At 47.1% G+C, this 25,330-nt stretch overlaps 3 protein-coding genes across 9 annotated transcripts in view; 1 reads left to right on the top strand and 2 right to left on the bottom strand.

Moving 5' to 3' along the window:
• Positions 1-100: 100 nt before the first annotated feature.
• EFCAB12 (EF-hand calcium binding domain 12) lies at positions 101-8,460 on the bottom strand. Its single transcript, XM_082322405.1, has 8 exons — positions 7,806-8,460; positions 6,806-7,000; positions 5,893-6,046; positions 3,983-4,209; positions 3,275-3,488; positions 2,308-2,473; positions 917-1,007; positions 101-821 (listed from the first exon to the last, which is right to left on the bottom strand). Exons 1-8 carry the CDS (start codon positions 8,133-8,135, stop codon positions 816-818), a joined length of 1,383 nt encoding a protein of 460 aa, XP_082178531.1. The 5' UTR covers positions 8,136-8,460; the 3' UTR covers positions 101-815.
• A 293-nt stretch (positions 8,461-8,753) lies between these two features.
• On the bottom strand, positions 8,754-13,767 carry MBD4 (methyl-CpG binding domain 4, DNA glycosylase; the record flags this gene model as incomplete). Its single annotated transcript, XM_082321246.1, has 8 exons — positions 8,754-8,965; positions 9,617-9,720; positions 10,380-10,529; positions 10,783-10,917; positions 11,552-11,626; positions 12,166-13,013; positions 13,356-13,597; positions 13,711-13,767. The coding sequence occupies 8 exons, from the start codon at positions 13,765-13,767 to the stop codon at positions 8,888-8,890; spliced, it is 1,689 nt and encodes a 562-aa protein (XP_082177372.1). The 3' UTR covers positions 8,754-8,887.
• Positions 13,768-14,013: 246 nt separating this feature from the next.
• IFT122 (intraflagellar transport 122) overlaps positions 14,014-25,330 on the top strand; it is a 33,987-nt gene continuing 22,670 nt past the window's right edge. For 5 of the 7 annotated variants that reach the window (XM_082321622.1, XM_082321625.1, XM_082321623.1 and 2 more), the window contains exons 1-12: positions 14,014-14,089; positions 14,841-14,907; positions 15,860-15,944; positions 16,777-16,855; positions 17,645-17,721; positions 18,153-18,219; positions 19,282-19,428; positions 21,442-21,517; positions 22,060-22,251; positions 23,005-23,143; positions 23,773-23,975; positions 24,462-24,599. In XM_082321622.1, the coding sequence (XP_082177748.1) occupies positions 14,049-14,089; positions 14,841-14,907; positions 15,860-15,944; positions 16,777-16,855; positions 17,645-17,721; positions 18,153-18,219; positions 19,282-19,428; positions 21,442-21,517; positions 22,060-22,251; positions 23,005-23,143; positions 23,773-23,975; positions 24,462-24,599 (1,311 nt within the window). In that variant the 5' untranslated portion in view covers positions 14,014-14,048. Of the gene's footprint in view, positions 14,090-14,840; positions 14,908-15,859; positions 15,945-16,776; positions 16,856-17,644; positions 17,722-18,152; positions 18,220-19,247; positions 19,429-21,441; positions 21,518-22,059; positions 22,252-23,004; positions 23,144-23,772; positions 23,976-24,461; positions 24,600-25,330 lie in introns of those variants that run through there. The other 2 variants (XM_082321624.1, XM_082321627.1) reach the window with 2 other exon arrangements.

The following is a 25,330-nucleotide window of genomic DNA, read 5'->3' on the forward strand; positions in this document are numbered from 1 at the left end:
TCGCTGCTGCCGCCAGGCCGAAGCCAACCCGAAATGACCGGCCCCAGCCCCGCGGTTCCGCGGCGGCGAGGACGGGCAGGACAGCGCTCCTGGATCCGCCCGCCGGGCAGGGGCAGCCGCCCAGGGCGGGACAGAGCCCGGGGAAGAGCGGAGGCTGAGGGCGCGACGGCCCCGGGGCGGCTGCAGCCGCAAGGGGCCCCCAGACGGGCCCGTCCCCCGCCGCGGGCAGCCCCCGCTCGCTGGTTCGCCTCTCGGCCGGGACCGCAGCGGTGCTCGGTGACGCCAGGCTGAGGACGCAGCCCGGGCCCTGCTGCGTGCCTGCGCCTCCTCCCCGGCACCCCGGGCCCTCACCCTCACCGTCACCCTCTGGGGCCAGGGCGGCAGCTGGCAGCGCCAGAGGCACCGAGGGAAGAGCAGGAGCCGGAGCCCGGCAGCGGGCGCTGAGCCGCGTCCCCCTCCGCCACCCACGCCACGCACACGCTTTAACGACAGCTCTCGCGCTTAGCTTATGCCCAGGGAGCACGGAGATCGTTGCCTTTCACAAAACACCTAGGCTGTTACTGGACAAGCAGAGGAGCTCCCAGTTGAGAAGTGTATTTTGGTGCCTGTCCGGCTCCTCCACCTTTAACCTGAACATACAGTTTGATACCTTTGTTTTCTCCATCAGCCGGGCCCAGATCCCGTGAGCTGACTGACGGACCAGAAAGCCGCGCTCACATCACACACTGCTGAGAGAGAACGTCAGAAGAAGCGGGTCCGCCTGAATGCAGCACCTGCGCCGGTCGAGCGCCCTCCCTCCCCAGAGTCAGCTGCGGTCAGGGCTGCAGAGGCCAGGACAGACGGGCTCGGTTGAACGGACGTAGCTGAACAAGGCGTGTGCCCTGCCAGGCTCCATTTCGGGGAGGTACAGGCGTACCTTGTCCAGAAGATGACCTGGCCAGAAGTTATTGTCCTTTGACTTGCTCATGTGCGCAAACTTCATTTGCGTTTTATTCCTTTGAAACTGCCTAAAAAAAAAAAAATAAAATAAGAGATAATAATATATTTTCCAGAAATAAAATTCTGGGCAGTTTCACTGCTGCTGCTACAAATGGCAAAAGCGAGACTGACAAGAACCAGCTACCAGGGCTTCCAGGCGCTGGGAAGCTCTGCCAGACCTGTGCCCTTTCCGATACTTTCGAGATGAGAGTTACGAATGGTTTTGTTTGAACAGACTGAGATGATGATCCCCAGTATTTCCTCAGTGGCACATTCAACCTGCCAACCTTTCAAACTGGGCTGCCAAATGACCTTTTTGAAGATAATTTTAATCCAGCTTTCCTTGTGTTAGATCCAAATACTTGCTGGATAAATTGAATATGTCTGTCATTATTATAAATTATTTACATTAGAAATGCCAACTTGCAAAGCTGTCTTAAGAGCTGATACGTTGCCCGTCACTGCAGTATCTAAACACTCTTTAACTGAGACAACAAAGAAAGTCATGCTCTACTTTGCTCTATTTTTTCCTTCTAAAGGTTTCTCCACCAATCCAAACAGTTTGGATTGTTCAATTTTTGGAACGAGAAAGTTCTTTGCCGCTTTGGCAGCCCTGGTCTGGTAGGAGGAAGGTGGGATCACGCCGCTTGCCTCTGAGAACCAATTCTTGTACCCCTGTAACACTCAGGGTAAACTCAGAACAAAGGCGTCACTTCTTAAATGGGAGTCCAGTCATTTAAGAACTGAGCAGAGTTTTTGTTTTCAAAGTGCTATTTACTGCTTTCTGAAAAAAAATCAACCCATGCAAATGGCCTTGAGACGTTCTGATGTTAGGTTTAACAACTGAAGTGCAGTGTTTTCAGTATAACAGGAGAAGGGTAGCTGCAGCTGTAAGGCCACCCAAGATCAGAGAGTAAAGCTTGATTCTTTGGGATTGTCTTTCTTCCACAAGAATAAACATTCTCTGAGTGGGTTTCAGACAGCAGAGTCAGTCTGAGGAGGACCTTCCGAGGAAAGAAGAGTGTCACCTCTGTAGCTCTCTGCAAGTTCAGGGTACAGAACCAGACCCAACTAGGCTGTAACGCTCCTGCCGGGCACCACAAACTGCTCACCGGCACCACTGCAGCCCGATGACTTCACTGAAATACAGACGCGGCCGTGCAGCCGAGCGGAGAATCTGCCTCTTCGCTGTCACTGGCTGCTCCCTTGCAGCATCCTGACGTTTCACTCCAGCGCCTCAGTCCACCTCCAATGTGGCAGGGACCGAGCACAGAGGAGTGACACGCAACAGGGCAGCAGGAGGAGATCCTAAACCCTCTTTGAACAAACCTATTTTCTGCCTCTTTGGCCTGCTTTCTGGATGCAGTTCTGGATCTGGATGTGCTCACAGGTGACGGAGCAGGATCACGTGCTGAGGTGTAGGATCCTCCAGGCTGCCTGATCTGCCTTATGTCTTCTCCCTCTTTGATGATCTTGTCTCCCGGGTGCAGCAGGGCTGTTGGCAAAGTGCACAGTGAAAAGAAGACAGTCATGCTTCGCCGTGCCCCACGATGGGGTGAGGACAGAGGATGATGAATGCATTTACCCAAGAAAACCCTTCAATTCTCCTGCTGCCCCAGGCCTGTCCCCCAGCTGCACCCCCATCCAATCCAGATCACCTCTTCTAGTCTGCGATGCTGCCCAGGAGGGGATACGGCCACAGCGCAAAGGAGGAAGGTGTGAGGGCCCCAAGTGCACTGATAGGACTTAATGGCCCTGACCGGCTCCACCCAGGACCCTTCCCACAGGCGCAGGACCCCCATCTCAGCTCAACCCTTGCCCTTCAGTCCCACTGAGCTATGCAGTAGCTGCAGCGGTCTCCAGCTCAGCCACAGCCATGTCTGTGGATCGGCCAGGGATCCCGCCGACCCTGACCCATGGACTTCCCAGCTTGACCTTGGACCTGCCACATCACCATGAACTTGTCTGATGATGTGGACTCTTGGTTGAACCTGGCTACCAACCCAGGGGCAACTGGCAACTGCGATACCACAGCCAGCTGTGGTATCGCACTGGGCCATTGCTGTGCCCAGACGCCGATCTGTAGCACCCTTTGCTATCTCAGCCCTGCTCTGGCCCTAATGATTGTTTTCTGATCCTAACCAGCAGCATCCCATAGCCCTGCAGGGCTGCAAACATGCTTCATCAGCAGCCCCTCCTACATGAGCCATGTTTCTGAGCTTGGGAAGAGGCACAAACATCTCAGATTTACTACATTCACATCAGGCTTTACCTTTTACCAAGGTCTCTGCTTTACCTTTCTGCAGCATTAGCTCTGTGAGACGACTGTTGCGTTCTCTGCACACCTTGAGGCTCTTCAGATAGCTCATGAAGCAATGCCTGCGGTACTGGTCCACCAGTGCCCCCATGTCCCCCTCTGCAGTTGACGGCAGGCAGTGCTCATCAACGGCTGCAGCCCCAGATCTCACCAGACGACACTTTTCTTTCCATTCTAGCGGGCTGTCTTTGTACTGCAAGTAAAGGACAGGTCCCTGTTAGCACTGCTGGGCAAGTGCATCTGTGCGCTTGCCAAGGTGCTCCAAATAAAGTGTTTTGGGGTGAATTAGTCGGTGTTATATTTCCATTTGATCATCTTGCACTTACCCTGATAACTGAATAGGACAAAGTGCTTACCAGCATCTTGCGGGACAAATCTTAGTCCGGTGGGCACGACAACTCAGTGATCAGGAAAACTCCATCCCCAGACATAAAAATTGTTTCATCATCATCTTTTTCGTGCCATTTACCCATAAAAAATGTTAATCTCACCAAAGCATTCAGAAGCTAAACCAATTGTTTTAGAGGGCTTGTAACACCTCAGCTGCAAGTCCCACATGGTCAAGAGACACTAAACAGCAGCTCCCTGCCTTGCCTTTCCTGCTGTACCTCTAAACCTGTCCTCTAAACCACCCCACACCCGTCAACGCATGCAGGTGCACTTGTTTTCCCGCCACATACACCATACCTTCTTCCATCGCCTCCTGTCTCTGAACTGTTTTCCAGCCTCTTCCATTTCATCATAGCTTAGATATCTGCGTTCTGGCTCAGTGTTGACTGGAGGAACTTCTAACAGCCTTAACTGTGTTTCAGGCTTGGTAGGAGCACGAGGCTTTGTCTCTCTGGCTTTGCCCCCAGCAGAAGTTACACAACTGACAGTTGTGCAAGTGTCTTTATGGAACGGAGCTTGTACACCTGTGATAGATCAAAAACCAAACAAACAAAAAGCCCAGAGGAACTGTGTTACAAACTAGCAGAAACACCAAGGCTGATCAACATTTAAGACAAAAGGCTTTTGCATTTCATCCAAATTGGAACTCCCAGCAGACTCAGATCTTTGAATGAAAACATCCTTTAGCTTTTGATCCAGACACAAATATTACAGACGGCCCCATCCCTGCTTTGCAGTTTCCCAAAGTGTTTTGCTGTGTTTCATGCTTACGAAGTCTGTTTATTCTACAAAGCAATTAGTGCAATGCAACGGCAGCAAAATGCCTCTTCTCTCACAGATGTGAAAACTGCAGCTTAAGATGACACGGGTACCATGAGAAGCCTTGAGGTTTGGGTCAGGTTTTAAAAGATAACCTCTTCTGAATCTGTGTTTTCCAGCTACCACCAACAGCTGGAGGGAGGGTCTGCTTTTGATCACCTCGATGATCAATGCTAACTAACAACACCTAGTGCAGTACATCAACCTCGGGGTTCAGATTTTAAGCCAAACGCAAAAGACTGGATAATCTGTCTCCTGCAGTTGGGGTGACTACAGTATTGCACACCTCCTGGACCCTTCAGCTTTTCCCCAGAGAAGTCTCCTTCTGTCCACTCTGCTACAGGGCAGTGGCCTCAGGGAACCACATTCTGGATGCAGTTCGGTATTTCCTGTCAGTAAGGACACAGAATCATAGAATTGTTTAGGTTGGAAAAGACCCTTAAGATCATCAAGTCCAACCATTAACCTAGCACTGCCAAGTCCATCACTAAACCACATCCCTAAGCACCACATCCACACGGCTTTTCAATACCTCCAGGGATGGGGACTCAACCACTTCCCTGGGCAGCCTGTTCCAGTGCTTGACTACCCTTTTGGTGAAGAGATTTTTCCTAATATCCAACCTAAACCTCCCCTGGTGAAATTTGAGGCCGTTTCCTCTCGTCCTATCGCTTGTTACTTGGGAGAAGAGACTGACCCCCACCTCATTACAACCTCCTTTCAGGCAGTTGTAGAGAGCAATAAGGTCTCTCCCCTCAGCCTCCTTTTCTCCAGACTAAACAACCCCAGCTCCCTCAGCCGCTCCTCACAAGACTTGTGCTCCAGACCCTTCACCAGCTTCGTTGCCCTTCTTTGGACGCGCTCCAGCACCTCAATGTCCTTCTTGCAGTGAGGGGCCCAAAACTGAACACAGGATTTGAGGTGCGGCCTCACCAGTGCTGAGTACAGGGGGACGATTGCTTCCCTGGTCCTGCTGGCCACACTATTCCTGATACAAGCCAGGATGCCATTAGCCTTCTTGGCCACCTGGACACACTGCCGGCTCATATTCAGCTGGCTGTCAACCAGCACCCCCAGGTCCTTTTCCACTGGGCAGCTCTCCAGCCACTCCTCCCCAAGCCTGTAGCGTTGCATGGGGTTGTTGTGACCCAAGTGCAGGACCTGGCACTGAGCCTTGTTGAATCTCATACAATTGGCCTCGGCCCATCGATCCAGCCTGTCCAGGTCCCTCTGTAGGGCCTTCCTACCCTCCAGCAGATCAACACTTCCACCCATCTTGGTGTCATCTGCGAACTTACTGAGGGTGCACTCAATCCGCTCATCCAGATCATTGATAAAGATATTAAACAGAACAGAGCCACTTTCCCAGCACAGTGCTCTCCTCTCACCTGTTTTGGTCTCTCTGGATTGTCCTTTCATCATTTCCAGCCACTGCTTTTGACATTCAATCAGATCTTCATTGCTTATAAAATCTCCCCTCTTTGAGGAAGCCACGAAGATGATCACGGTCTCCAGGTCCTTGTCGCTGATGGGAACTTTGCTCTGGCAACCAAAACCAAAATGACAGAGTCATCACAAAAACATTGAGGCTGGGCCCAGAGCTAGGAGGGGTAAACTCTGCAGTTGTTCCAGATGCTTTTGCAGGGAAGGATGGCACAGAGAAAACCTGGTGAGGTTTACTTGGGTTTATCAAATATTAACAACTTTACTGGACCTTTGCCGCCCTCTGCAGAACTCTCAGCTGTTACCATGCCGAACTCCACAGACCTTGGGGTTTTGAGAACATACTTTTGCTTGGACTATAATATCAGACTACATCTGAACTGATAAACCCAAATAGCCCTGAAAGTGCTCTTCCGAGGCTCTGAACCACCGTAGCCTGCGGACAGCGAGGGTCAGCACGAGCGGTGCTGTACAGACGTGTGCTGACAGGCAGTGCAGCGGGGATGTACATGAGACTGGTGAGGACAGGTTAAGTATCGACACCAGGAGACTTGATGCCAGTTCAGTGCCTACCAACAGCCACGGTACTGAGGAGGGGCTCTCTTTAGAGACTGTGAGGCAATGGTTTCGCTCCTTCCTGGGACTCACTCCAGGTGACATCCAGCTTCTCTGCACCTTTCCCTTCCCTTTCCCCTTCATCTTTCCCCAGGGCATGGGAGCAATTCTTTGAGGGTAAGACAAGAGAAAACGTGCCTTCATGAAGCTCCATCATTTGCTCCACGGAAACCACTCTGGGTCTGCATGCAGGAAAACATGGCAGAGTTGTGGCAGTTCATTCCTTTTCAGTTCCCGACATACCGCTTTGATGACGTGAATGAAGTCTTCTCTCGTGATCTTCCTTCTGTCCATACCAGCCTTCTTGAACACGTCCACCAGTGTCAGCTTCTGCTTGTGCAGGAGGTTATGCAGCGTGACAAGAGCTGGGGGGTACGGTGCACGAATAAGGGGAGGGTGACCTCCCTGCCAGGGCTGGCAGCTCGCTGGTGGTGAGCACTGAAAAAGAGTGGAGAATACCCTGTTGTAGAAGTCACTTTCTAGCTCAAATGGAATCCAATACATAGCAAGGCTTGCTAAAGCCTTAGGCTGCAAGCTGTGAACTTTCACCTAGATACGCTCACTGTATACTGAACTTTTACTTAGCTACATGAAGGAAGGCTCTGAAACTGGTGCAAACCAGAAAGATAAGGTAGCCACAACTGTCAGCAGAAGTCACATCCATTAAGATAAGAAAAGGAATGTCCCGCCTGGAGACAGGGAAAGGACCCAATGAGGAACAAGAAGACCCCAGACCCAAATATTGCTATTAGATCAAACCGTCGTGTGAGGGGAGGGGAACTTAAATTGTAAGGGTATAATTGCCCAGGGATTTCTTTGTTTGGGGTCCCTCCCCGGAGGCACCCAGCTCGAGCTGTCTTTTACCGCTGTACCACTCAATAAATTAATCTGGTGTATGCCGCGTCGGAGACCCTGCTTCAGGGAAACCTAGGGTCGAGCCTGAGGGGAGAGAAAGTGCCCAAGGGTGAGCGTGTGCGTGAGCGCGGAGTCGGAAAGGGGCACCTATCGGCTCAGTGGAGCTGCCCGCTGCGAAGGGACGCCGGTCCGAGCAGCGAAAGCCTCTGGTGGTGTGTGTGCGACTCCCTGGGGGGGGTGTGAATGCTCGGGCAGGTGCTGCTCCTTTAACAACCCTGAGACCACTGCTACCCAGAATCTCCATGCCTGCAGGTGCCGAGGCTGCGGCAGGGTCCCAGGAGACACAGTGCAGCGATCCCAAGGACAGCACAGCTCCTCAGACACTTACGCCCCGGCTGCAGGTCATGGCTGACTTGCTTTCAGCCCTCCTCTCTGCTCTGCACGCCTTTATTCTTTCCCAGACTCTTTCTTCCCGACTGCTGAGGGAAGGCTTCCCCATCAGCCATTTTTCCACATCCACGATGCTCTCCAGCTGAGATCGGAGCTGCTTCCTCTCCTCCATCCAAGCCTCCAGCTTCTGCGGGTCCCTTTCTGCATCGGAGGTGACTTCTGGAGACCCGAGGCTGCCCCCTCCCTCCGGGGGCCGCTGCAGGCCAGGCGGGGGGCAGCAGCCTGCGGCCCAGGTCGGCTTGGAAAAGGGAGCAGCTGCTTTTGCCATAGGTGGGACAAAAATAACGCGCCGCCTGGGCTCGGGGGGGCGAAGCCTGCTTGCTTCCGACTGAGAGCGCAGCTCGGGGTGTCTGTGCTTGGGGCGACGCGGCTTGAAGCAAAGCTCCGAGGCCGCCTCCAGCTCGACATCGGTCGCTGCGGGTGACAACAGCCAGGCAGCAGCGGTGCTCGCTCTCCTCCGGCCAGGCCCCGGCCCGGGGGGCCGGCAATGGCGGGCGGCGGTGCCGGGCTCCCGCCGTGCGGGCGGCGCGGAGACAGAGCGCGGCGGGGAGGGCGCGGGGCCGCGCAGGCCGCGGCGGAGGGCGACGGCCCCAGCCCCGCCCCGTCACCGCCCCCGCCGCTGTCCGCTTCCGCGGGGCGGCCCCGTGCCGCCATGCGAAAGGCCCAGACCCCGCCCGCCGCTGCCGGGCCGGTGGCCCCGCAGGAACCGGTGGCCCCGCAGGAACGGGCGGCGGGAAGGACAGCGGCCCTCGGCCCACCGCACCCGCGGGCAGGTGAAGGCGGGCTGGCTTAGCCCAGCCGCACCGAGGAGCTCCGGGGCTGGCCCGAGGGAGCAGGCGCCACAAAAACCGCCATACCTTTATTAAAAGAATAGAGACTTTAAACGTGTTGTGACAATGACGACCCGAGCGGGGTACGCCACACAAATATTCAAGAACTTGATGATCAGAACGACACTTTAAAGACACCGACTGCACAGAGAGCAAGTGGGCGAGGGCCAAGGTGCGTTCACGGCTTTTTTCAGTCTATGCTCAGTCTCTCCCGGTTCTCCCAGAGCCAGGCGTGGTACACGTTTAACTTGTGGTCCTGCGGCTGTACCTAAAACACAGCGAAAGCGTTTAATGTTTACTGAAATACCTTCTCTTACAAGGCCTCACCGGTCTGACGCATTTCCCCTCCCAGCTCGGGGCCTCTCCAGGCCTGGCAGGGAGCAGCGAAACGCGGCGCGGCGGCAGGCCGGCCTGCCCCCCCGTGAACCAAGGAACGCCGCGCTCCGTCAGCCCCGAAACCACCCACCCCTCGCAAATCGGGAGGGGGGTCCTCCCCCAGAGCGCAAAACGGCCCCTCGACCGCCCCTCGCAGCCACCCGCCGTGGGAGGATCCCAGCATGGCAAAGGCCCCGCCGACACCGGTCTCGGAGGGACGCCAGGATCTGGCTGGCAGGAAACAAGAACCCGGTTCTTAACAGAAGCAGGGAAGAGACTCACCCCCACATCAAGAAAATAAGAAAAAACCCACAGCAAAAGTGGAAAATTACAGAGAGGGGGAATCAAGGTGACAAGTCTTCATTTACAGGTTCAGACTTGTAAAAGGTATATTCTGGGAATTCCACCTACTGAAGATATAAAAATTGCTATCTTTTTTTTTTTTAATCCAAAGGAGACCATAGGTACAAGCCCAACAATGCCAAATGACAGAGCCCCGCTCCCGGCAGCGCGCAGCTCCTGGCAGCACAGCCGCGCCACCCACCTCCTTCCATTCGTTGACACAGAAGATTCTGTAGGAGTCGTTCCCGTACTTGCCGATCCCGTGCAGCTCGATGGGGTACTTCCACTGCTTGCTCAGGTACTCATCTGCAACGTACAGTCACAGACTTCACTGCCTGCAGGCAGGCAGGTCGCAGAAAGCAACTCTGGACAAAATCCTGATTCTCTGCTGTTGTAACACATCTCCACTTTGGAACATTTTAAATGAAAAACACAAATTTTAGCTATTTCCTGGTGAAAGTAGGCGATGAATCCCTATGCGGTACATCTTAAACACCTTTTAACCAAATCACTGAGGGTGAGTTCTAATTAAATCTCTCTCCTCAGAACCCACAGAGGAATGCTTTTATTCCAAGTATAGAAGATATCAGAATCATAGTAAAATTCTGGCTGGAAGGGCCTTCTGGAGGTCACCTGATGCAAAACAGAGCAGAGCCACCTTATTACAGTGCTGCAAAACACTAAATCAGTCTTGCAGGTGTTCGTATCTCCTTCCACTCAAAGTCGTCTCCCAGACAAATGTCTCTTGCAGAACTCATCATGTATGTTATTTCATTCTCAGTTAAGACAACAGTATCAGCAGCTTTACATATGTAAGACCAACATATCCCAAAGCTGCATAAAATAAACCACCACCAATATTTGCCAAACAGAAGGAAAAGTCACAAAGCACTATTTGAAAACAATGCTGTTTGCCTTGCTAGTATAATTTAGAGCATTCCACAGACATATTCAGGAAAACCTACCTGAGAACTTGATGATAGTTTTTGCTCTGAGTTCGTAGAGGCCGAGAGGTTTGAGCAGCTCTGACATTTCTTTCCAGTCTGCAGTCCTGGTTATTTCAGGAGAAGGATACTTCTTAAGGAACTCCCAGAGCACAGGAATTGCCATTTTACCTAGTGAAAGAAATCATCATGAACAGAAGACTGTGCAGGTAATTCTCTTTTTCTATTATCTATGTATGCTTTCTGAAGTGAGCTTTTTCTGAGGCAAGAGTTCCAAATTAAAGATTTTTTTTTTTTTTTTTACACCGACACAAATTAATATACATTTATTCTTTCATTAATGCTATTTAAAAATGGCAGCTGTTCTGACCCTGTAACACCACCCCAACATTTATACAACATGAAATTCTATTACTCTATTTACCTGAAGTTTTATTGAGAAATATGGTTGCAATGAGAAGTTTCCATGGATCATGGAAAAGTGTTTCTTGGACCAAATTAAAAGGAGAACGTGGAGGAGTCCATTTTCTGAAGGCCTTCCTTCTAGGTGGACTGGGAGCTGTACACAGAGGCAATACAGGAAAAAGTGTTGGGCAATAAAGAATGGTTTTACCTATTTAAATGAAAAGAATTTTAAAAAATGAAGACCTTTTGAAGCAGATTCGTCTTTGTGGGAGCACTATATGTGGATGAAGCAATGGCAATTCACGCAGGAATTTTACAGAACTGCAAGGGACTATGCGTCCCCTGGCACGGACTGCAGTAAGAGTCGAGGCTGCCTGCGTGTGCCCCGTGTTCCACGTCCCATGTGTTTTCCGAGGAGAGAGGCCCTCCCCGGCTCCTGTGTAAGTGCAGAGCAGCAGCCACAGGGTACAGGGTTTCCCCCAACAGGGGAAACACCTCAGTGGTCTGAAGAGAAATTCCCCAAAGCCCATTCACCCCATCACCTCACAGCTGCTAAAAGAGCTGCTGAGGCATTTGATACCAGCCTTAATGGTTTTTTGCAAGATACAAACCATCAAGGCTTAAAATGGGACAAGATCAGCACTAGCGCAGTAAGCCGAGCTCTTTGATGCCACCTGAACACGGCCAACCTAAAACTGGAAGAAATTTTCCATAACATCACTCGATCTTAGGCCATCCTATTCCTCCCCCCATAAAAAAAGGATTTATTTCCCTAAAGAATATTATACCTTCTTTACTGTATTTACTTGAAAAATATGGACTCGTTTTCCTCCTATCCACTTGTGTTCGTGGGATTGACTCTTCTGTAAAGAAGTAATATTTTAGCATTAAAAAAAAAAGTACAAGTATTTTGCTGTCACGTTTCATACACCATTTCCACTTTATGTTGTGATGGAAAGACAAGGATTTCTTGTAGGTGTACAGAGCATAAATGTGCTTTCGAGTCACTCCAGTACTCCTCTGTATTTCAACTCTATGAAAAATCTTCAGAAGATAAATGGTTACTTTGTGACAATTTGACATAACAGATTCTAGCACATGAAGCAAGCTAAAACTAGCCTTTTTTATGAATCAAACTAACCAACCGTGCAACAACATTAAAAGAGTCAGTGCAGTGAAGGTAATAAACATTATTATATTATGCTATACAGCTAAAGAGATCAGTAGGGTTAAGTTCCAGTTGTGAATAAATCTGCATTAAGTTGAATGCTGTTGGGTAAAGAAATGAGACAGATTCAGATGTCAAAGTGGCTTGACCTGAAAGAGAATACTTTGCTTGTATAGTCAGGAGGACCCCCGGCAGAACGTTAGGATAATATTCTGCTCAAAAACACACAAATACCTGGTGGCATTTTAACTGCTGTGAAGCTTTTCTTGTCACGTGGCTGCAAGATGTTAGCATCCGTTTCAGTGTAGGACTTAAAATCCTGGTTACCTGGATTCCCTCGATCTGTCTCTTTCCCTGTTTTCAATCCATTGGTTTTCTCCTCAGATTTTGCAGAAGATGCATCATTAGAACCTGTCTCCGCACATTCCTCCTCTGCTCGGCTCCCCAACTCCCTTTGCGAGCGAGCTGTCACTGACCTTAGCCGCGTGTCTGACCGTGACCTGGAAATTCTTAAGAGAGTTTTTCCCGCACCCATAGGGTCTGCATTCTGATCATCTGTGCCCTGACTATCAGCGACACACATGTCCGTCTTTCTACAGAATTTCTTGTTTTGAACGCACTCAGTTTCCTGATTGTTACATACTCTTCTCTGTCTTTTGTTTTGGGTATTATCTCGATTCCTCTTTTCTGAGCTCTTTCCAGTTTTCTTATTCTGAGCACTTTTCCCACCTGCCCCCTTTTTTTTGGTTTTCAAACAGTCCTCTGGGTTTATGCCTTTCATGATCAAATCTTTGCTTTCCAGAGTGGATGTAATGTCTTCCAGGTTTTCATTTCCAGTCTGAACGTTTCGAATTCTGTCCTCTTCACCGTTTTGTGTACCGAGGCCTTGCACTTGACTGTGACAATCCTCATTTTCTAAAACAGTTCTCGCAGCTTTTGTGCCATACCTTGTCACCCTCGAACGGGTACTCCTCTGGTAAGGAGCAGTAAAATCAAAATCTTCTGCTTTCAGCGTCGTCTCCCCAGTTTTCCGAAAATACTCCACAAGTGCACTTCTCGATCTTATCTTATTTCCTTCAGGACTGTGGTATGAAAGAAAAGTAAGTTAGCGAAGAGTTCTTCATTCTCTCGCTCTTCACTTTAAAAACTGATCGAGTGTTTAAAAATCCCAAATGACAAAAGCAGTTGACAGGGTGACGACTACACAAGTTTCTGTGCCTTGACCAAAAAAGGTCTACACTAAGGGTTCCCAGGTAATCCTGCACACACCGTGCACTGCATCTCCCGCGCTCCAGGTACGGCGCACACACCGGCGAGGGCGGGCTCGCAGCTCCGGGGGGGCAGCAGCCGTTCGCCCGACGGCGGGCGGCGCTCGGCCCTTCCCCCGGAACCGGCCCGCCGGCCCCGCTGCGCCCCGGCCTCACCTGACAAAGCAGACGTCGATCCTCCCCGCCGTCCTGCCCGACTGCCTCCGCCGGGTCACCTTCTGCCAGCCGCCGGGGACGGCGCTGGGCCCGGCCGCGCCCGCTTCCCTCGCAAGCCGCCTCTCCGCCGCGGCGCCGGTGCTCCCGCCGCCGGGGCCGGGACGCTCCGCCGCCTCCACCGCCGCCCCGTCTCGGCTGCCGCCCGGGAGGCTGCACGGGGAAGGAGACGTCCGGGTGGGACCCTACTCCGAGCGGGGGGCTCCGCGGCGCGGCGGGCCCAGGCCCGGACCCCCACACGGCGCCGGGCCCGCCACCGCCCCGCGGGCGCCACCTGCCGCCATCACCCCCGCCCGGCCGACGGGCCCTGCGCTTCATCCCCGCTCCGCTCCTCTCCTCTCCGCTCCGCCGCCATCCCGCCCCTCGCCGCGGACGCCTACCCGCCGGCCGGCGCCGCAATCCCGGGCGCCTCCATCACGTGACGCCCCGCGGTACCGCCCCCTCCCTCCGCCTGCGCGCGCGCGCCCCGCCGCCGCTCCCGCCTCCTGTCCTGCGCAAGCGCGTCCCGGCCCCGCTGGCGGGCGCCCCCTGCCGTGGCGGCGGGCCGGCAGGCCCCCGGGCGCATGCGCGTTGCCCGTGGCGCCGGCGGGGCGGGTGTAAACAAGGGCCCGGCGGCGGCGGCGAGGAGGCCGCGGGATGCGGGCCGCGCTCACCTGGCGCGACAGGGCCGAGCAGTGGTGAGCGGCCCTGGGGGAGAGCCGGGACCCTCCGCCCCGCCCCGCCCCGCAGTGAGGCGGCCTGTGACAGGAGCCGCACCGCGGGGCGGCGGTGGGGCGGCGGGCCGGGTGGCCGCGGCCTGGCCAGCGGGGCCCCCCGAGCAGCGGGGCCCCTCGGGCACGGCGGCGGCGCCTCCCCGCGGTTGGGCGGGCGGCCCGGGGCAGCTCGTTCAGGCCGCGCTGGGCTCGCCAGCACCGGCGCGGGCTCTGCCCCGCCAGCGCCGCACGGCGCGGAGGCTGCGGCAGCCCTGGGCTGCCTGCAGCCAGCCGCTCTCCTTCCCCTCGGCAGGCCAGCTGCGGGCGGCAGCGGCTGGGTCCCTGCGGCCTCTCGGTTGATAGCGGTGATCCAGTAACGCAGAGTCTTTTTGGGGGTTGTCTTTGCTTTTTTCACGTTACGTTTAGCCAAAGGCCAGCAGCCTGCCTCCGCATGTGTGTGGTTCTGCTTCCAAGGGTACCGCTGCGGGCATCTCCCAGGCCTCCCATCGGTGTCCAGGCCGGGAGCCTGGATGGTGGCCAGTGGCTGGGTGTCCTGCGTGTGGGGAGGCCATCACGGAGGGTTCTTTTCGTTTGGGGGGTTTTCTCGGGAATCAGATATGCTCTCAAGTATGCAATTAACAGTTTTTGTTATGTGGCATCTTTGATGTTAAAGGAAGTATATTTTCTGCATACTAATACAGGGTTTTCTTGGGGGGGGTGTTTTTTTTTTCTTTAGTATTTATGATCTTGCATTCAAACCGGATGGGACTCAATTGATAATTGCTGCTGGAAATAGACTGCTGGTAGGGAAACTTTTTTTTTCTCTTGCATTTACAGCTGTATGAATATGATTTCTTTCCCAGTAGCTTATGAATATAAGCTATCAAAAATCCTCTTATCTCTACTAGTCCAGCCTCATATCCACATACATATTAATGCAGGCTAAGTGTAAAGTGTTTTGAAGTTTTTTAACATTTCTTACTAAGTTTCTATTTCCAAAAGTAATGAGGTTTAAGTTACTTGCATCATCTCATTCTCTCGCACCTCACCCGGCAGTTTGAAATCCATTAACCTGTATTCAAATGTAGCACAGTAGCATGGTATACAAATACGGCACTGTTACAAGTTTCATGCAAATCTCTGTGAAAAGGGGAAGGAAACTCAAATTGATGTCCATACTTTGTGAGAAGCTTCAACTATAACTTTTTGCGGTTCCCTGGGTCTGCTTGCATGCTGCTAACTCATCGGCAAGAGCAGTTCAGGACCACGCTTCTCACGGTTCCTGCAAAGCTTTCGGATGGGATGGGTGTAGAAACTGCAGGGATGGATGGATGGCACGATTATAGAGATGTAGCTCCGAACTGCAGGACAGCAGGCTCTATTATTTTCAGTGCTCACAGAGTGGTATATTTAATGATGTTCCTTTCCAGTAGTTTATTATGTTTAAACATCTAATGCAGGGAAAGAAGTAAAACAAGCTGGCCAAATGAGGTGTTTGGAAATTTCTTTTGTGCATGTATTTTTCTAATACTGTGTCTTCTTTCATTCCGAGAAATATTAAGTTAAAGAAAGTTGCTTCTACAGTTTAAAATGTTTTGTCTTGCATGGACTGTATGCTATGCAAAAAAGCAAACACAAAAGAAAGTGTATAATCTTGTTGGCCTTCAGTAATTTTATATCCTAGTCCTCACCGGAAGATTTCTATGTATGTTTTTTCTTTGTATGTTTGTTTTTGTTTTCTCTCTGTTCAAATAGGTATATGATACTTCTGATGGAACCTTAATTCAGCCTTTGAAAGGACATAAGGACACTGTATACTGTGTGGCTTATGCTAAAGATGGTAAATATCACTTCGGGGGGCTTTGTTAGTCTGGTTTGTAAAGTGCCTATCTTCTGTTTCTTATTGCTAGTTGATAAATACAGAAATCGGGGTTGTTTCAGTAATGGTATTTTGAACATGTGTGTGAGTGCTGGGGTTTTGTTTGTTTGTTAATGGAGAGTTTGAACTGCCATACAAATGCTATGTGCAGAAGCACCGTATTTTTACATGTAACGCTACCTGTTAATCCAAGAACTGTAGTCCCCACTTTCCCTCCCCTTTTACTTCAGTGATGGTTAAGTTTATGTTTGTGGGGTGATGTGAGGAGAAGGCTTACTCCAGAGGTCCCTCTTTCTGGTATTCCACTTGCCTCTGATTTTTATTCCCATAGTTCCTCCATCCCAAAGCTTCCCGATCTTCTCATCCTTCACACATTACCATGCACACTACAGGCCTTATTCTGCTTCCAGTTCTTTCATTGCCTCCGATTCTCATTCTGTGGGGACTCAAAGGACTTCCTCTCAAACACTACTGTTTAAGTTATAGGGTATACCTGTGAAAATGTACCATTTTTCCCTTGACGCTGTTAACATAAATCTCCAACCTGTGACTGACAGTGTTGGCTACTTGCTTGCATGGCTGGGCTTTAGCGAGGCGCTCTCCGTGGGAATAACAAAATAAAGTCATCGGAGTTTCATGTAGTTGGAGAAGCGCAGTCACATCAAGACAGTTGCAGTGTTAGGCCCTTTATTACTTGAGCCTTGTCAAGTTCAAGAACTTCTTGATCTCTCTTTGATTATTTGGAGTTAAAGTGATTTTTATGTGTGGGATTTAAATTATATTTAATTCCTAGGCAAACGTTTTGCATCTGGCTCAGCTGATAAAAGTGTGATAATTTGGACTTCAAAGTTAGAAGGAATTCTGAAATACACGTAAGTGATGCCTTTCAATTCTGTGCCTCTCAAATGGACTTTGATTATGCACTTCTGCTGTCAGAGTACGTGCTGTTAGATTTGGAAGAAGGTTGACTAAGGTCAGAGAAAATGCTAGTGAGTGGGTAATAGGAGAGGGAAGAGGCAAAGAACAGCCAAAGTATCTGAATGAGGCAGGAAAGCAATTAAAGGCATAAAAGAAGTCTAGATAAATCACTAAATTTAGAGGGCTGGCAGAGAACTGGGGAAATTCTGTATAGATCAAAATACAATGAAACACAATATGACTCTGATCTTGTATAATAAAATGAATATAATTCTAGTTCAAAGACCAAACTAAAGATGAGATTTGGTACTTTCAGTATATTTCCATCTTTCTTCTGGCTTTGTTTTTATGTCATCTCTCTTAAGCGACATCTTCAAACTGTTTCTGAATGTGCGTGTACATTTATTACTAGTTAGTTTGCACAAGCTAGTGTACTACTAGGAGCGTACACAAGCATACTTGTTTTAGAATTTGGGTATAGCCTTTAATCATATTTCACAAACCACCATCTATGTACATTTTCAGCTAATCTTGATGAAATACAGTGAATCCTGCCACTTAGAGACAATTTTTTTAAGGTTTATTACTGATTTAGTTTACAGTAATTGCAGATTAATTTGATGTAATATGAACTGATCGGATTATTTCTGGCATCTGGCAAACCTTTCAGCTATCTTGCTGAAAGTCAGAAAAGGGGGCATTTAAGAATGATTTATTGAAATATGATTGTAACTTCATTCTAGGCATAATGACTCTATACAGTGCGTTTCATACAATCCTCTTACTCATCAGTTGGCATCCTGCTCTTCCAGTGATTTTGGTATGTCTTCTTCCTCTAACTTTTCCATTAAGCTAGTAAATTCTGTTCAAGTTGTATAGCTAAGCTAACTACAGATGGGTACAGTTCTTTACATCCAGAAGAGGTGAGATATAAAGCTACCTAAAGTTAAGTAACATCAGATACTTATTTAAATCACTTAAACTCAGTTGGAAAGGACTGTGCAGTGAGGTGTAAATGTACTACTTTGGTGCTATGATGTTTTTGCAGAGACACCCTCTGTATAGTTTGGATGGATTTTTTTCCCCCATTGACTGATAAATAATGGATATTTAAATGTCCTTCTAGCAGTGGATGAGACTTTGATCCCTCTGAAGTCCCAACTGAGTTTTCTGACAATATTAGTTTCTAATTTGAACACTGGTAAATGCTTACTTGTAATTTACTTTGGCTTTTTGTTTGCTTTAATCAAGGCTTGTGGTCTCCTGAACAGAAGTCAGTCTCTAAACATAAAACTAGCAGTAAGATTACTTGCTGTAGGTAAGTTTTAAGGATTGTCTGTGTCATTTAAGTTAGTTTCAATACAAACAATTCAAAATAATATGCAAGCTTAAAGAAAAAAAAAAATCAAGTAAAATAGTTCAACGTATGCAGAGATAGCACCTAGTAGTATGAGACAGGCTCTCCTACTTTGCTTTTCAGTAGCATTGTGTACTTTGTGCTGCTTCGCCATTCTCATCATTAAAATACCTGAGTAGCATTTATAATGCTCCAGTAGGAATATGATACTAATAGTTATCAAAGATGATTTGTTCTTTCTTGTGTAGTCTTCTCGGAGAGAGCTTTTTTCTTTTTTTTTTTTTTTTCCTTCCTTTTTTTTCTTTTTTCCTTTTTCCAAAGGGTTTTGGTTTTTGTTTGGTACTGTTTATAACTGAATTCTTCTGAAAGTGTCAGAGAGGTGCTCTGGTCTTGAGCAAGTGTCTTAACTTCTGTCTCCCTCTGTTTAGCCATCTTGTGCCAATAACAATAAAATGAGGAAAAATAATTATACTTTTAGTTTGTAGAGTTTTTAGTCTTCTGCGTTGTTGGTATTTTCAGTAGAAGGAGATATTACCATTATGGGGAACCTGAAGCAAGGGTACATTAATTTGTGTAAAGTCATCCATCTAACTACAGTAGAGATAAGAATAGAAACCAGGTCTCCTCTGTCCCAGCGCCATGCAGTTTTATCTGATCGGTGTTCTAAATGTGGCTTTTAAAACAGTCTGGTCTACTGCCAACACTGTCATCCTCAAAAATGTATCTGTTACTTAGCACATGTTAGAAGTATTACAAGCAGATGATGGCTTTAATTTTTTTTTATTTCTACTTTTTTTTTTTATTTCTGTGTATATAATAAAATGTTCTTGCTGTAGTGCATGCTGTTGCCATAAATGTGGATTTAGATGCATAAACAAACTCTAGGATTACTGGCTATCTCCCAGAACTCCCTCTTAGAAGTATATTTCAATCTATCATCCCTATTTGAGTATGCTGTACCATCCTACCTTCCTGCTGCTTGTTTTTAGTAGTTTGCTCTTCGGTATGTCTGTGTTTTATCAGCTGGACAAATGATGGCCAGTACCTTGCGTTGGGGATGTTCAACGGCATTGTCAGCATAAGGAATAAAAATGGCGAAGAGAAAGTTAAAATAGAGCGTACAGGGGGTGCTTCATCTCCAATATGGTCAATTTGTTGGAATCCATCCAGGTAAATAATTTCATCCTTCATTTTTTCATGCTGAATAGATAATCCTTGGCTTATTGGTTGCAGAAAGGCTTGACTTTTATCCCTGCTGAAACAGATTAATGCCAACTACGTTACCTCTTTTTTTTAAGTGATTATGTATTGGGGTTTTGGCTTTGCTGCTGGTCTTTAATTGCATGGAGAGACTGGGAACAAGTTCCACTTAGATCATAGAATCATAGAATTGTTCAGGTTGGAAAAGACCTTTAAGATCATCAAGTCCAACCATTAACCTAGCACTGCCAAGTCCACCACTAAACCATGTCCCTAAGCACCACATCCACACGGCTTTTCAATACCTCCAGGGATGGGGACTCAGCCACTTCCCTGGGCAGCCTGTTCCAGTGTCTGACTACCCTTTTGGTGAAGAAATTTTTCCTAATATCCAACCTAAACCTCCCCTGGTGAAACTTGAGGCCATTTCCTCTTGTCCTATTGCTTATTACTTGGAAGAAGAGACCGACTCCCACCTTGCTACAACCTCCTTTGGGGTAGTTGTAGAGAGCGATAAGGTCTCCCCTCAGCCTCCTTTTCTCCAGGCTAAACAACCCCAGCTCCCTCAGCCGCTCCTCACCAGCCTTGTGCTCCAGACCCTTCACCAGCTTCGTTGCCCTTCTTTGGACACGCTCCAGCACCTCCATGTCCTTCTTGTAGTGAGGGGCCCAAAACTGAACACAGTACTCGAGGTGCGGCCTCACCAGATCTCAAGAAAGATTTCTTTTTTCTTTTGTATTGTTTTGTGGTGGGTTTGGTTCTTTTGGGGGGCGGGGGAGGGGGCAGATTCTGTTTGGATTGGGGGAGAGAGAGGGGAGCTGTTTTTTTCAGTTCATTTCAGAGGGAATATTGTCCCAAATATGTGAATAAACAATTGCTATTGCAGTAGGTGGGAGAATTTTTGGAGTAGAGCAGATGAACAAGAGGAGTCAGTTCACAGCTATTTAGAGGAGATACCAGTACTGAAATCCAGGCCTGGCAGTAGGCAGTATAGTCAGACAGAGGGAGAAGACCATGAGGAAGAAGAGAGCTCTATGGATTTCAACTTGTGAGTGAAACTTCAAAAGAACGTGTATATCTATATTATTTAGAACAGTAATTTACAAAAAGGACCAAGGGCAGAGAGTATTATGCAGGGTACAAAATCAGATATTCAAAAGTTGGGAAATTCTAGATGAATAGTTGCCTATATGGTCTTAATTTATTCTGCTCGTGTGTGCTCATTATGAGATAGTTCTTAAGTATGTGATAGCATGTTGCTTTTCCCCACAGGTGCGTGCATCATGTATTGAGCAAAGGGAGGCTCCTTACTAAACAGTTACCTTTGAATTAGGTTTTCTGTCCCGTTTTTGTTCAGTTTATGGCTAGAGGCATTATTTGCAGCAGAATGTTCAGATTACCATCTCCCTTCTTCCTAGGCAAGAAGCTGTGGAGAAGGTGACTCTCATGTTTGGCTCCAAGCTGAACAGATCATGTCAGAGTACCAAAGCTAACAAATCTGAGACCTTTCCTTGGTCTGCTGCTGGTCTCACACGAACAATTTTTTTTTCCTGCCTTACACTGATAGTTGTAGTTCACTCTTGCTCAGCTGTATTGACTTTGATGTTATGGTGGCTTTGTACTACTGTAGCTAAGATCAGAATCCGGGCCCAGGTGGTTCAGCTGTTCAAGGAATCATTAGGTTCACTGTACCCACGGCTTATATAGCTGTATGTGAAGTGATACATCAAGCTTTGCAGTTATTCCTGTAAAGGAGACTGATTTTTCTTTTGTGTCTCCAAGCTGTCTTCCTTACTTCTAAATGGCAAGATGTATATGCTGTCCTTCCAGTTTGTGGTTTTTTTAAAGAGTAATATGAAGTAAATTCTGCTATCCTATTACTTGGTTCTATTGCTCTAAGAAATGTATTAATAAATCGCTGTGGAATTACTACATAATTTTTTTCTGGTTTTGGTTTGTTGTTTTGTTTTGTTTTTTTGTTAGAGATGAACGCAATGATATTTTAGCTGTGGCAGACTGGGGTCAGAGACTTTCCTTTTACCAGCTTAGTGGCAAACAGGTATGTTTTAGAAAGTGCAATCAAGAGTGGCAGGGTATTTCTGATTCTGTGTTGTGTCCTATATTCAAAATGTTTGTGTACTTGTGCTTTATTAGCTACCTTAAATGTTTTCTGTTTTTCCCAACCTTTTATGAGTCTGCTCTTTTTTAACCTTCTTTTCCTTCAGCTCTTGTTTCTCCCATGGCAACTCAGCTACTGTCTTACAATTGTTCTATTAAAGCCCTTACAACTTTGCTGACTTTTTTGGTATGGTTTACTGGTCTGTAGAGGACATCTTTATATTTTTTTCAACTGGTTAAAGGGGGGTTTGTGAGTTGCTTGCATTCTGAGTAGACTGGTTTGGGACTGGAGGGATTCCTGGATGTATTTTAGAGCTGCCTTTGGGAATCTTAATATAGCCAGTGGTTCTGGGGTATTGAAAAGTTGCGCATGGCCAGAGAGGTGAGAAGAATGGTATCAGTGACGGCACTTGTTGCCTTGGGAAAATATGAAATGATCCTTTTGTTAATGTTGTTGATTTTTTTTTTTCTTTTCCCTTGTAGATTGGAAAGGATAGAATGCTCAATTTTGATCCTTGCTGTGTTAGCTATTTTACTAAAGGAGAGTATATTTTACTGGGAGGTTCAGATAAACAAGTTTCCCTCTTCACAAAGGATGGTGTACGTCTTGGAACCATAGGAGAGCAAAGCAGTTGGGTGTGGACATGCAAAGTCAAACCAGACTCCAACTATGTGGTGAGTGGGAACATTTCTCTGACATTTTCACAGACAATTTGTCATATAAGGTAAGACCATAAATTTCAAGCTCAGTTGCTTAGTCTAGACATTCTTACTGAGGCAGCAGAACCTAAGCAGTGTCTAGTGAGGTCTTAGAACTACCACCAAAATTAAAAATATCCTGCAGAAGTAAAACTTGGGCTGTAAGAAGGCTGTAAATGAGTGTAACACCTGATTTCAGATGGTAAGGTATTTGCTGCATTTTGATTAAAAAAGAGAAGGGAAAAGAAGAAAAAATGGCAGTTAATAACTTCTAGGTTGACCAAATCTAATTCTATGATGGGAAGAAAATGTTCAGATCTGTTTGAGTTTCTAGCATTACACCTTGTGGAAAATGCCTGTAAGGCAACTGTTAGCCATAAATGCTGCACTGTGTCATTGCACAAATGTGAAGAGATACAGAGCAAATTTAAAAACAAAAACCAAACACCACCACCCCACCCTACCCCCCAAACCCCCTCCCCCCAAACCCCACCACCAACAAAATAAAACCAAGCCCCACCCTACCCAGCATAGTGGTCTCCATGGTCTATGATGAGATCGGTCCTCCTTTTGCATTGCACTTTTACCACTGTTTAAGTAGGCTGTAATTGGTATCAATCTACATATTATGCAGGAAAAGGAACGTAATGCTCATATAAATACTGCACATTTTCCCAATTCTCACCTACATGTACCAATTAATTAAAATTATTTTCTTCTTGTGTTCAGGCAGTAGGATGCCAAGATGGAACTATATCCTTTTATCAGTTGATTTTCAGCACTGTTCATGGCCTTTATAAAGATCGCTATGCTTACAGAGACAGTATGACTGATGTTATTGTCCAACACCTCATCACTGAACAAAAAGGTAATTTCACACTTGCAGTCAGGCCAAAGCTTCTCTCTCACTCCGTTTTGGTTTGTTTTTTTTTTTAATTAATATCCATCAGAGCACTTGGAATATATGCTGCATGTACCAGACAGATTGTTGTCACTTTGACAGTAAAACTGAGGAATACTGTTTGCAGGATGAGAGTGCAAACTTGGATTCTGGAGGATCAGCGCTGACAAGCTTAATGAAAGATGTGGGGATTTGAAAGGACGTTGGGAGGGGCAGAGGCTTTTAAGATAAGGTTTTAATCTCTGCGAATGAGATAAAAATACTGTACATCATATTTAGTTTTTTTTTTTTCTTACTTGCAGCCTCAAAGGTTTGTCCTGATTTTGTTTCTTCATATCCACTGGCTTTTTATGGCAAGGAATCAAGTATTGCTCCAGAATGTGCTGTTGACAAATAATAGAGGGTGATAAATTGTGATGGGGATAGTAGATTACGTAGATGCAGAACAACAAACATATCCAAGCAGGAATCTGCTTTTAATTTTAGAGGTGCTTTAGAAAGATTCAATTTTAATGTATTAGTAAGTTTTCTGATTTCTGTATCCATTATTTTCATGTCAGCTTATACTGTATTGTTTTTGTGTTTTTTCTCTCTAGTTAGAATAAAAGGCAGAGAGCTTGTAAAGAAAATTGCAATCTACAAAAACAGATTAGCAATCCAGATGCCAGAGAAAATCTTGATTTATGAGTTGTACTCGGATGATTCTTCAGATATGTATTATCGGGTGAAGGAAAAGATAGTAAAAAAATTTGAATGCAACTTGCTGGTTGTATGTTCAAATCACATTATTTTATGCCAGGTATGTCACTTAAAAACTGGAGTAGTCTTGGGGTGCATTCAGACTTTAAGATAGCTGTCCAAATAGCTGGTAGGAAAAGATTGTACTGTATAATCTATTACATTTTTTTCCCCAAGGTACCAATGTGTAGTGCTGTTGTAATGTGCAGCACTGACATACTTCTAAGCAATAGCTGTGGCATGTCACAGGTGGCTCTGTTTCAGTAAAACAGTGTCTGTAGTGAATTTGTTAAATTAGCACATGATCCAGGGGAACTTTTGGGTGGGGGTGAACTACTAGAAAAAGGTGGGGTTTTTTGGTTTTGTTTGTTTGTTCATAGCATTGGAAAACCTTAAAGAATTCACCCTGTTAAATTGAGTATTTGACTTTATGATTTTTATATGTAAAAGTAGGCACACCTTAGTATAGGTATAAACATAGCACATCAAAGACACAGAGTTTTATTTTTACCTCCATGCAGTATTTTGTATGTTATTGTGTCTTCAGGAGAAAAGATTGCAGTGCCTCTCATTTAGTGGCATTAAAGAACGAGAATGGTTGATGGAATCTCTTATTCGTTATATTAAAGTAATTGGAGGACCTCCAGGAAGAGAAGGCCTCTTAGTTGGTCTAAAGAACGGTCAGGTAACATATAATGTCTGGTTTGTGTCTTTTCACTGCAAATAAAATCTGTTCTGTGCTCTTAGGGGGAGACCTTAGGAGCAGCATGCTCTTTTACAACCTAGAATTGTATTTGACAGAGTCTCATCTTGTGATTAAAAACTAATTATTTCTATCTTCCACATTCTCTGGTGGTAAAATTCATACAAACATGCTTAACTTTGTCTGAAGTCCATCAGTTGTTAGGAACAACTGACAAAAATGGAGTTCTTGGTGAACTGAGAGAGGGTTTGTCTTTAGTGGGCGTTGGGGGGTGGGTGTGTGTATATACACTTTTCCTGATGAACATCCACACCTTCACAAGTGGTCTAGAGGTGAAATTGCTGTCTATTTCACAAGCCAGTTAGCAGCTGAAAATGTCAAACTGGAGCCCAGAGGTATTGATACAGAGAACAGAAATAGAGAGGAAGCTGAGATCCTTTGTGTCTTCTGTATCTGTGCTATATATTCCTGTAGTATTATATTAATATAATTGTTTAACTAGTGGAGCATTAAAAAAATCCAGGATGTATAGCATATGATTTATTTGTATAGGCTTGCAACCTAGAGTATATTGTGGAAACAAGTCTTTTCAAAATACCTCAAACTGAAAGTATTTCCTCAATTTTAATGCACAGTTTATCTCTGAAAAAAATTGCAATTGCATGCTTTAAACAGCATTAAAGTTTGTACTTGCTATGTTATTTCTAGATTTA

The sequence above is a fragment of the Platalea leucorodia genome (assembly GCF_965183815.1).
Source record: "Platalea leucorodia genome assembly, chromosome: 9".
NCBI classification, from domain to species: domain Eukaryota; kingdom Metazoa; phylum Chordata; class Aves; order Pelecaniformes; family Threskiornithidae; genus Platalea; species Platalea leucorodia.